Source organism: Mus caroli, unplaced genomic scaffold, assembly GCF_978045245.1.
Source record: "Mus caroli unplaced genomic scaffold, Mus_caroli_1 scaffold_11, whole genome shotgun sequence".
NCBI lineage: Eukaryota > Metazoa > Chordata > Mammalia > Rodentia > Muridae > Mus > Mus caroli.
Window position 1 is genome coordinate 104282160 of NW_028227266.1, and position 12864 is coordinate 104295023.

General features: G+C 40.7%; 1 protein-coding gene across 6 annotated transcripts in view; it reads right to left on the minus strand.

Annotated features, from left to right (window-relative positions):
- Positions 1–12864, minus strand: part of Atp2c1 (ATPase secretory pathway Ca2+ transporting 1) — a 109425-nt gene that overhangs the window by 22386 nt on the left and 74175 nt on the right. For all 6 annotated transcript variants that reach the window (XM_029481803.2, XM_085827965.1, XM_021171342.2 and 3 more), the window contains 6 exons: positions 11130–11254; positions 10303–10400; positions 8015–8110; positions 7832–7921; positions 4899–5003; positions 788–944 (listed from right to left, as the gene is read on the minus strand). In XM_029481803.2, coding sequence (XP_029337663.1) covers positions 788–944; positions 4899–5003; positions 7832–7921; positions 8015–8110; positions 10303–10400; positions 11130–11254 — 671 coding nt within the window. The remainder of the gene's footprint in view (positions 1–787; positions 945–4898; positions 5004–7831; positions 7922–8014; positions 8111–10302; positions 10401–11129; positions 11255–12864) is intronic.

Here is a 12864-nt window from a genome sequence, read left to right on the forward strand (position 1 = left end):
TCTCCTGTTGCTACTGAGTCACTCCTACCACCATGCCTTCCCCATCATGCTGGCCACTACCTTCATGAAGGTTAGTACATTCAACATCAAAACAAATTCTTCCTCACTGAAGTTTCCTCTTGTCAGATGGGTGGTCATAATCGTCAATGAATAAATAAATAAATACCTAAAATATGTTGTAGTTTCAAAATTTAGAACCACAAGCATTTTTAAGAAACAAACTTTGTAAGATAAAGCATAACCACATATCAATTAATATTTTAATGTATACACATTCATATTTAATATTTAAATCCCCCATTATAGTAATACCAAGGAGGGGAAGATGAAAAAAAAACATGAGACAAAGATGACAGTATTTTCTGAAGTCTATGAAATAAATATTTCCACTAACAACTCTGGTCCACTTCCCAATGCTTCAGCGCAAACCACACAGAAAACCTCAGCAGTGCTTCAGCAAATGGCCTGACACATAAAGGGACTTGCTACCGACCCTGACAACGTGAGCTTCATTCCTGGAACTCACACAGTAGAAGTAGAAAGTTGATTTTCAAGTTTTATCTACCATGCCCCCCTCCCCACATACACACAAAATAAATCTAACAGGAATTTATAGAAGATGAAGTTCTTTAAAATATCCGCCCTGCACAGAGAACACTGCACATTTACAGAGTTCTGACGTCTGGGGTAGAGTCAGACACTTCAGAAGTGAAGTAGGGATTCGGCTACAATTAACAGAAGGCCTTTGTTCCCGGAACAGGAACTATGCTGAAACAGCCGTCCTTACCTCTGAGTCCCGCTGAGCCCATCCGTGCCTTCTCTTGTTGATACAAATCTCTCTGCTGCTGGGTAAGTGCCAGAGTCTGCCCTTTGCTGTTGTATGTAGTACAATACTTAATCACCTGCTCATAAGCACCCTTCATAAAACAAATCTCTGGTCTGTCCTAAAGAGAAAAACATACCAAGTTTACATTCAAATTGTGTGTGTGTGTGTGTGTGTGTGTGTGTGTCCTTCATACATTCATCCAATCTCTCATAAATCCTTACAAAGTTATTCAAGCCCAATGCTTTGAGTGGCACATAAACTTTAGAGATTACTAGCCCAAGTGGGAGTTAGCTGTATGTCCTGCCAGACCTTACACTGTAAGCGACACTTTACTAAACCTTGCGCTGGGCACTGTAAGACCTGGAACATGGTTCTTCTTCACCAGGCAGCAGGGAAATGGCTCAGCCCAGGGGCAATGGCTCAGGCTGTTTATTAATGACTATGTGCTTGTTTGTATCTAGGCCTACTTACCTATGACGCTCTAACTCTCACAATAACACATCTCTCCCACTTATCATAGCAGAAGTAATATTCAACCTACCACATACAAGGTCCTAAATTGAATTCCCAGCATTGAAAAACAAATACAAAATAGCCGCTAGTAGCTTCTAATAAAGACCTGCAGCCCCTACCTGTCCTTTTCATTCTAGGCCATACCCCTCTGTATTCCTGAGGTTTTGATACATTTACAGTGTGACTCTCTCAGTTAACCATTTACACATTCTACACTGTGATGTCTATTTGGCCAGGTGCATCTATGTTCACTCTCCAATCTTTATAATATAAAGCACAAGTTATCAGAACTTGCACTATGATTCCTTCCTACTGAGCCAAGCACAGTAATGAGTACAGTGGCTCTCTAACACCCTGGCTCTCTCATCAGACACGGGTGTATTTCCTTGATGCAGCCCTTAAGTCCAAAGTCAGGTAGGATGTTTCAGCCTGTAACTAGAGCAAGCACTTGTGTCATTTCTAGATAATAATCTAGGGGCCACCACAGTTTGCCTCTTCTACCCATGGCTGTGGACAGTGTGTGTCCACTCTCAGCCTCCCTCCAGTCACTAGGGCTATCAGCAACTGCAGCAGGGAGCTGTCTGGGGCATGGACAGTGGGAGGTGTGGATGTGTTTATGGCCTGTCCTCACTGACCCATCCTTACCTCTCTTTCTGTAAGTTTTGTCATCTATGAAGTTAGCATCTTTTGTTTTTCTTAGCTCCATTTATAGCTCTCATTCACACTTCCTAAACTCTTCAATGTGACATAAAAACCTCATGTGGTAATATTCAGAGGAGAGAAAGAGCAGGCAAGCAGTACCTCTAGCTCTCCTTTTTCTGGAAAGCTGCGCTCTTCAGTCTTCCTCTCTTGTCCCTTCTAAGTTGAGATGTGGGGGCCTTTTGCACTAATGAATCAGGAACTCCCCTTAACCCACCTCCAACTCCCAAATCAACATCTCCTTTCCTTACCTTAGCCAACAGTATCCACACCATGCTCCCACACTGCTAAGCTCCCCTCCTGCGGAGGCTTTGAGCACTGTCTCCCCAGTGCCCACTGTTGCAGCACAAAGCACCAAAGAGCCACAGTTAGCCCTAAGCCGTCCGATGTGACAGCCCTCTGGCCTTACTGCCCCTACTTCAAACATCTCTGGAGACTTTACAAATGCTTTTTTCCAAGCATCTCATCATTTTTCAACACTAAGGGAGCGTCCTTCCTGTGTCTATCCCCTTACACTGTCCCCCATTTCACACTTTCAAGGAGCTAGACAGGCCATTTTACTATAAAACCTAAAATCTTTCTGTTCTACAAATGTTTCTAGCATTATTTAACAAGATTTTATTTCTCTCTTTTTGTTTGTTTTGTTGTGTTGCTGTTTGTCTTCTTAGAGATGGGTGTCTCTAGCCCTTGGCTGTTCTGGAATTTGATATACACAGACCAATCTGGGCTCAAACACACAGCGGTCCGAATGCTCCTCCCTGAGTGCTGACATTAACGGCTGAGCAGCATGCGGGCACACTCGTACTTGCTGTCCTCTCTATGCTACTCCCACTGTTGCATGTGTCCTCAATCTCGAACCTTCCTTTCTGACCTTCCTGTGTCCTCCATCGGCTACTTCTCGCTTTCTACTCTACTCCTGGCACAGGCCCTAGTTATCACCTAGCGATCTACTTAAGACTTACTGGCACTTGTCACGGTCTTCAGGAACCTCCTTCAGCATTAGGCATGACCTTTATTTCTCAGCGCCTATGTCTGCTGGTTCAGTTTGTGCCTTTACACTAACCACTCCCACCAGTCACCAGTAACTCTGACTATCCCACAACTGAAGAACCAGCAGCTCCCTGGGCCCTGGTAACAGTGGCCAGCTGGAGATCTGCTGCAAGGGAGCAAGGGAAGTCCAAGAGTGGGAAAGTTTTTGTCCTTGCTACCAAAAAGAGCAGGGAGCTGTTCCTGAACGCCCAGTATCATACAGCAGGGACAGGCTGAGGGACACACTCAGGAGAGCAGTCAGCTTCCAGAGCTGAGCCTGCCAGCGCTCCACTGCCTTCCTCTGCTCGGACTACTCCACTCTGACCAGAACAGGATAAAAGAACAGTGATGGGCTTAAGAGACCCAGAGGCATTGGGGAGGAAGCGTTACTGCTAATCTCTCAGACTCTCAACCTTCCCTCCCATTTTTGCCAGTCTTACCACTTTTAAAAGTACTTATGGGGTTTTATCTTTTAATCCAGAGACTAGGAAAGTAAATATTTAAAATGTCACATTCAAAAGACTCCTCTATAAATAAATGAATAAATAAATAAAAGGAAGAAAGAAAGAACGAACGCACACACTAACTGAACAATTCCAGTTGTTTTTAAACTAGCAAGTCTGCCCCATCTGTCAGGCTGCCCTGCCTTCCATATCCAGAGTCTCACTTGTGTGCTTAAGTTTCATCTACTACGTCTATTGGTTGCTTTCTTCTTGCAGGAAGTCTTCAGGTTGAAAAATTCGGAGAAAAATCACATAGTTAATGTGGTCTTATTTATTCTAAGGATAAGACATTCCTTCAGTGAAAAGCAGTCCAAAAACATAAAATCAACAGCAACCTATAATGAACTCTCAGTGAGAAGAAACGCATACCAAGAGAACCTGACGTCAAAAGCTCTCCATACCTAAGACTGTGCTATAACCCACGAACGCTGTTAGGTCACAAGCAAACTAAACACTTAGTATACAAATGCAATAGAGTGTCATAATAAAGACGTCAGTCCACTGTGACTGTCATGCTCTAAACTAGTAGTTCTCAACCTTCCTAATGCTGTGACCTTCATGTGTGGTGAACCCAACCATAAAATAATTTTCATGGATACATCATAACTGTAATTTTGCTGTTATGAATTGTAAAGTAAATATGTTATACTGAATATCTGATATGTGAGCCCCAGGATGGGTCACGACCCACTGGTTGCGAAGCACTACTTTAAGGCAACAGGTTCTATTAGAGTAATTCATTAATCTAATGGTAGGTTGTCACAGGATATCTGATCACACTGTAACCTACAAGATTGTGCTTTTTACTGGAAATCCCTTGTGGTGTGGCTCAACTGTAGCACACAATTTTCATCCAAGAGATAAGTAAATGAAGGGGGAGGGGGTCTTTCAGTTGAAGGATATTTAAGACAGTGTGGGAAAGGAAAAAGAGGATTTTTTTCCTTCAGGGACATCAGTAGAATAAGGTCAGCTGGGTGCTTTCTCTGCCTCTGTTTTCACCTCAGCATCTGGTTCCTAAATCTTCACTGGTAAAATCAAATGCCTGGGGTTTTGGGTTTTTGTTTTTTTTTTTTTTTTTTAAAAAACAACAACAAAAACAACAGTAGATTAAAAAATAAAGTTGTCACCTAAGTAGACATTAGATGTATTCTTTATTATTTTGAGATAGGTATGAGATAAGAGCTCAACCCTATAGCTGAGGCTAGCCTGGAATGCACACCCTATAGCTGAGGCTAGCCTGGAATGCACTGTGTCGATGACTTCAAATTTGTAGCAACCCTGCTTCAGCATCCCCAGTGCTAGAATTATGTATAAATATTTTTGAATACCTGCTGTGTTCGGTGCACACACTTAACAGCCATCCACTTTTGCTCAGAACTAAAAGGGTATTCAGCTTTTCTGATGTAGTCTTGTTGCAGTCCATCAAGACCCATCTGTAAGAGCAAAATAAAAAATAAAATTAACTCTAAAGAATATGTGTTTTTTTTTCCCTTTAACAAGGAAGGTAAATCACAACTTACAACATGTTAAGATAACTGGATCCTTTTCCTTATTAGTGAGAGAACAACAATGTTCCATCTATAAAGACAGCATTTCCCTCTGTCTTACTCAGGGTTTCTAAACCTACACAAAACATTATGGCCAATAAGCAAATTGGGGAGGAAAGGGTTTATTCAGCTTATACTTCCATATTGCTGTTCATCACCAAAGGAAGTCAGGACTGGAACTCAAGCAGGTCTGAAAGCAGGAGCTAACGCAGAGGCCATGGAGGGATGTTACTTACTAGCCTGCATCCTCTGGCTTGCTCAGCCTGCTCTCTTATAGAACCCAAGAATACTAGCCCAGGGATGGCACCACCCACAAGGGGCCTTTCCCTCTTGATCACTAATTGAGAAAATGCCTTACAGATGGATCTCATGTAGTCATTTTCTCAACTGAAGCTCCTTTCTCTGTGATAACTCCAGCTTGTGTCAAGTTGACACAAAACCAGCGAGTACACCCTCAAAGAGCACATTCAATTTGAACATGAAAGCCTCACTACACAGGTAGAACACTAGACTATATATTTAAGCTTTCATAAAGGCTTTATTAATCTCTCTACCAGCTCAAATTCTGGAAGAAAACAACATACAAATAAATAAAAGTGCCTGACCAATACTGAAGATGAACTTTCCTAATCAAGAACAGTCTCCTATTTAACCCTTCACTTATTAGCAACTGGAGTCTTTCTTGTCTATTGCTTTCATCGCAATGCTAAGTATTTAGTCCACTGTTATATGACACTTTCTATCAGTCTGAAACATCTCATCCTTCAGGAAGGTAAACAAATCAAAAGAGCTTCAGCAGGTCCCTGAAGCTGACCAGATTTACTAAGGCCCTCCACTCAAACAAAGCAATAAAGACTCTTCAGAGCCACTCTCAGACAAGTCAAGATACAAAGATGACTGAGACCAGGCAGTTGCCTAGAAGAAGCAGAAAACCTGAGCTGCCAGGAGAGGTAGAGAGCAGAGTCACTTGGAAAGGTCACTCTCCAGCCTGTTTAACTGGCTCCAGGCTGTGCACAGTGCTCCAGGTGTCCCAGCTTTTGTGCTATGTCATGCATCTGAGGTGGCCTTGGTGATGCAGCTGTCTTAGGGTCACTTCCGCTCCTGTAAGTAATTTCTTTCCCATATTTCTATAAGCAAACCCACTAAAGCTCATTGGTTCACCAAGCTGGACTTTGGTAGTATCTGTAGCTTGGTCTGTCATAGATCCCCTGTCTTGGATGAGTAGATTGCATTTGCATGCACATGTGCATGTGTGCATGTCTGTCTCTGTGTATGTGTGAGCACCCATACACGAGTATTTGTTGTGGTCTCCCTAGGTCCTAGGAAATTGTTACATAACACCCACCACACTATAAATAATAACTACTAATGCCATATAGTTGTTCTTACTCCAATCTTTTGATCATCCCTTTGCCTCTTATTCTAAACAGTCAAATATATTTTAGGACTATTAAAAAGTCCATGTAATTTAGCATCTATTTTCCTCAGAAATATGTTCAGAGTTCTCTTGGCACTCACATATCCATTGAATACAGTTTAACAATTCCCTCTTTACCCAAACACCATTCATTCCTTCCGTAGTAGCCAGATGATCACTCTTGACCACTCAGTCCACACCTAGCTATTCCCTCCTGCTCTCAGTCTAGCCCCTCCCTATGCTCACTGAGCCCTTTCTGTCCTTTAAAGTCAAGCTCCAGGCTTCAGGAACTTGCTCTGCCTTTCCTTTGTTCCAAGGATAGTGGTATTAATGCCTCTAGGAAGAAGCTAGTAGCTTGTTAAACACAAACAGGAAATATCTGACACCTGATCCATATTTTTATTATTCTTATAAAAGCTGTACATGTTTTCTAGTTATAAGGCCAGATGATAGAGAAATGTAGCTTTCTATAGAGAAAACATTTATAGTCTAAAACTAGTGGGCAGTGGTTTATCTCAGAGTCAGTGCTTGACTGGCATAGGGAAGGCCCTAAACACATACCTTCATAGCAAGAGCGATTAAGGCTCCTTCAATCTCTATTATATACATGAAAAGGAACAAGTGAGTGGCTAAGTAAACCAGTGCTCGGCTTCTTCTGGATTCAGTGCTCCAGGGACCTGCAGCTGCAGGCTGGCTCTCACTTCCAGTGACCTGCAGCTGCAGGCTGGCTCTCACTTCCAGGAATCACATACAGAAGAATCCTGCATCATTCAAATCTCAGTGCTTTATCAAACTATTTATAAAAGTTGGAGATGTCTGTTACGTAAATAGCAGGTTTCTCGCTGAAGTAAATGTAAACTTAGGATGTGGGCTCAACCTGAACAAATTACAGGAACAGTACTTCCTCTCTCCCAGACACAGATTTAATAACACTGACTTTAAGAAGTGGGTAAAGGAAAAGATTGGAAGGAAAAAGCTTATTTCCTATAAGTGCATTTAGGTTTGTACAAGACGTTTCTAGAGACTCTTTTTTACTAATGTAAAGATTCAACAGTATTTCAGAACATTATCTTTTACTTATTTACGAGATTTTTAACAGCAACATACCTTGCAGTGAAGAGTAAGTTACACTGAAACTGTTCTATTTTGTAAATTTAACTGATCCCCAATGACAGTTTAAAGTAACAGAAAAATGAGTCTTACTGAATACCCTACAACACAGTAATGATGGATCTGAAAGGCCTTAGATTCTGCTGGCAGGATTATATCCCACATGTCAAAGATACTAAACACATACCTTCATAGCAAGAGCGATTAAGGCTCCTTCAGTTGGCTTTCCCATCAGAGTGTTGTTCCTAATTACAGCATCATTGCACACACAGCCTGCCTAAAAGAAATGCATAAAAACCATAAGAACCCAACACTCTGGCTTAAGTCATTATGACGCAGCAAGTTAACTTTTTGGACAATATAATTTTACCTCAACAATTCTGCTAACAGCTGGGTTATAGAATCCATGGACAACATCACCATCAACGATCACTTCACCAAACTGATTATAGCCAACTCCAGTGACCTGAGGAACATGAAGTGGGATTAGTAGCCACGAGACCCGATGGCAGTCAAACAGTGCTTTAAGCGCTATATTCATGTCATTTTCCAGTCATGCTGCTGGTAATACAAAGGCCTAACAATAAAGCATATCTACAATGGGTCATTTTTATTAGAGGGCCAGAAATTGTATTGAGGGTACTGATTAACCTAAAATGGTATTTCTGTCTGTTCAAAAAATACATTATAAAAAGACAAGAAAACCATGAAAAAAATCTCTATATAAGTGAGCTTAACTTCATATAACAGTATACTACAGCTTGAAGAAAACCCTGAAGCCCACTACCATCATGTCTAGGCTCCCAAGACCCGAGTACACATAACGGCTGGAACTCTGTTTCCTGGCAAACAGTCTTAAGGACAGTGAAAGGCTCAGCCTGGAACTGACAGACTGCTCTAACAGCACAGTACATGGCCATCCTAAAAAACAGAAATTCACACATGAAACAAGCCAAAAATCCCAAGTGGCCAGAATGTAGCCAAACAACTGTAACAATTAAAATAATAAAAGTTTAGAAGAAGGAAAAAAATAAGAAGTCATTAATGTTTAACATAAAATGGTGGGACTCTGAAGAGAAACTTATATCCTGTCCGCCATGCATACCAGCATAGGTAGCTCCAACTACCTTTCTGAAAGAAGATTACATAATAGCATTAGGTATCCTTGATCAAACCTAACAACCTAAATAAAATAATCTCACTTTAAGGACTTTGTAAAACAGACCTAAACAAACCCCAGTATAAAATTCTTTCAACTTTTTAATGTTTGTTTTCTTTGATGAATTATCTACAAATTTTTAAACTCAGTGCCCTTCATAACTAATATTAAGAATATTCTAATCAGAGTCTGCAAAGATTGGACCTAGAACTAGCTTTCTTTCATTTTCTGAAAAAAGTACACCACAGAGATTGTTAATAATAAGCTTATATAATCATTTGTCAGGTGTTCACTACGACGTGGGAGGCCTGGGATGGGCAACACAGCTCCTGCTCTTAACAACTCATCGTCTAATAGGAAAAAGGGAAGAAACGTTTAGCTGGGATAAAGACTGGAAAGCAAAAAATAAAACCAAACGTGTATAAACACGTATCATAGGGCCAGTTCTCAGTTAGGTTTTCCTGAGGAGGTAGGGAGGCAGGCATTCAGCTATAATACACAGTAGGCAGCAACACAGGTCACAGGGAGGGGACTATGAAGCTAGTATGTTTCATGTACCATTAACGGGAGGGGGGTGTGGGTGGGGGATAGCTAAGGCTGGAGAAGGAAGGAAGAGGCTGCACAGAGCCTTAAGAGCCACAGTTCATTCGTCTCAGTTCAACAGAGAACAACTGAATCATCTTAGTGCAGGGGTGACTGCTCCCTGCACTTCTATGAAAGGTTCTCAGAGTACGGAGAGTGTGGGAACTGTGGGGTATGGGGATAAGCCTCGTGAAGGAAGACATGGGATGGAGAGGAAGGAACCACAGGCACCTGTGATGCCTTGAAGAGTCCTGATCCACTGTACAGTGGATCTGAAGTGGATCCCGGCATACCACTGAGACATCACAAAGGACCCAAGGCCAGGGCTGTGGCTGCTTCCCCTGTCTTCACAGAAATTTCCATGGGGGTTCAGCCCCTCTCTACAGGCTCCTGGACAGGCCCGTCAGATTCTGCTAAACAACACCTGGTGCACCCTGATTTGCCCTTGAACACATAAACATACCCTAATTGGCTAAAAAGCTAAATATAAGCTTGTGTAATAAACAATAGAGTTAGATCTGCACTCTGCTGCTGGTCTCTGGAGTCTGAATCCCAGGCATCATCATGGGCTCTGTCTCCACTTTCCCCCACTTCCATGTCCATGTTCCCACAGGAGACAAAGTAAATACAGAAAGACTACTCAGAAGGATGCATCAGAAGGCCAGGTCATGGATCAGAGAAGCTAGCTATAGAAAAGCTATCCAGGCAGGTAGTTTAGTAGGTTAAAACCTGTACGACTCGGTGATGAGTAGATGAAGAGCTGTTACCAAGGGATCTAAGCTTCTAAATTATACACACAATGTGAACTTAGCAATAAAACCACATGGGAAGAAAAGAGAGTTTGGAGGTAAACACTGGGCTTTTAAACACTCAGTTTCTGAACAAGGGAAGGCGATCTTAGGAGGGAAGCTCCACACCTCAGCATGCAGGCCGTCGGAAGTGAGGATGTGAGTAACAGTCATCTCGTTCTTCGTCAGGGTTCCAGTTTTATCTGAACAAATCACATTACAGCAGCCTAAAAATAAATCACTGGGCGTCACCACAGACTCAGAGGAAAACAGGCTAACTTAGAAAATAAGTAAAACTCCTGGAAACAGTGCTCCAGCTCTCTGAACTGTCAAGTCATTGGTAATTATAATTTCTTATATTATGTTTGCTTCTTCATAAAATTTCTAAGTCAGAAACAAAATGTCCAAGTTAACTTTTTCTTAGTTCCTACAAAGCTACTTCACATTAGCTTTGGCCAATAACTTTCAGACTCCATTTTCTAGGAAGTTTGGAGATCCTGACATGTACACCCACACAATTTTTTCAGTTGGCCCTTTCAAGGTATTACAATGAGAAATTGAATTTAAAGCATTTTTGAATAGCTAAACTGCTTTTAAAAGAAGTTTTGTGGTATTTAAGAATAAAATCATTATATCAATATAACCAGGACATATTTATTGTTCTTAATATAAACAGTCAACCTAAGCAGGAAACTCTGAGCTCCGTAATTATCAACTATCAAAAAATTAATTTTGCTCCAAGACTTCATTCAGAGTATGCAAACCAAAACATGATCTAAGCATTAACATACTCCATTGATGTAGAAAGACAGCTCCTGAGAAATGAATTTTTAATTGCCTATTTTGATTGCTTGGGCCCAACATCACTATGATGTCAATAACGGAAAAACAGAGACACAGTAAAGTACACTGGCTCTCTGTCTCAGTGCCTCTCTGCCTCTGCTCTCCACACTTACCCAGTGTTTCCACAATAGGCAATTTCTTTACAATAGCCCTTTTCTTCACCATTCTCATAACACCAAGGGCTAGAGTCACCGTGACCACAATAGGTAGGCCTTCAGGAATTGCAGCTACAGCCAAACTGTAAGCAATAAATACACAGTATTAAAATATAAGTTACTAAAGTTGTAACACAGTTATTCCTATTCCTACTTCCTAACATTAATATTCTGCTCTACTTCTGTAACCATAATTTACTTTTTTCATTGTTTGTTTAGAGACTGATTATAAATGCTAAAAACAAGCAACATTTAAAATGATGTGGCAGACTGAGCATCCTGAAGGGTTAAATGCATGCACTGTCTTCTGTCTCATTTGAGCAATGTGGAAATGAAATCCTTTGTTCTCATGCTGCCACTAGCCCTTAATATATAAGAAGAATGCACACCGTGATTTATAATCCACATCTAACAAGCCGTTACAATCTCTCACTCTCAAGTCTGCTGACAAATAACATAAAGAAGAATAGATTACGAACAACTTCATTAGAATTGTTTTAATGTTACTCAAAACTATTCCTTGTTTTGACAGTCTATATACCTGATGTGGGTAACATGCTCTGGTGCAGCGGAACTGCGGTTAATGAAAGCATACAAAGATTTCAAAGACACTCCTAACAGAGTCTTACAATCCTGGCTCTACTTTGATAGTCTTGGGTTTTGTTTGTTTGCTTGGGTTTTTGAGTTGCTTTTTACTTTGTGTGTTAGAATCTCATTACCCTGGGCTAGTCACAAATTCATGATCCTTCTGCCTAGGCTGGGTAGCAGGCATGAGTCAGTATAGCCAATCAGCTACTTCTGCAGTTGTTTTATCAGCAAGCAAGACTTAAGAAAATTTAGTGAAAAAGGACAGTAATATTTCACATTACTGTGGAATATTTCTGTTCTTAGAATTTTGAAACATCAACTACAAGTGGTAATTTTTCCATTTCTGCATAACATTTCTTTGAGTCACCTTTATACCCAGACGTTTCTCCACTTACAAACCGTGTAAGTGAACAAAATGAGCATCACTAAAAATGAAAGAACACCATCATATATTGTTCTAGAGAAAAGAACAGTGGTACTCTTGTTGGAGACATTGTGTGATAAAGTCCTTGCTACAAAGATACCTGGAGAAAGGGCCTTTTCCATTTTCTCCTCAGAAGAACAGCGCTCACTCAGCAGTTCAGGAGTTTATAGCCCTGACGCTTCAATTACACGGTTAACTTCACCCATTTTAAAGCCCAAAGAATTTCTATCTGGTTTTCTGTATTCTATTTTGTCTGGCAATTGTTTAGTCATCTGTCAATTTTCCTCTTTGCCATTATGGTGCAGAACTCAAGAATTCTCACCTCTGTTCAATGAATGCCTCAGGAATTAAGTGTAAAAACAAAACAAAACACCCTACAACCAACGATCATCTCTAAGATTTCTTTTATACTTTCCCATATGGTACTGGGATATATTGGTCAGAACTCAACCAGTAAGATACTAATAGTTGATTACTCCACCAGCTTTCCACCTCCAGGTAGCACAAACAATCTACCTTTTAATCAGTAATTTTTGGTACATACAGAAATAATTGTTAGATTAATTCTTAAAATAGTAGAAGGAATTTCAAGAAATAAGAAAAATTAAATCACTAAAGATTCCTTCATGATTCAATTAATAATAATAAATGAATTCATAAATCAATATACCACAGTATGCT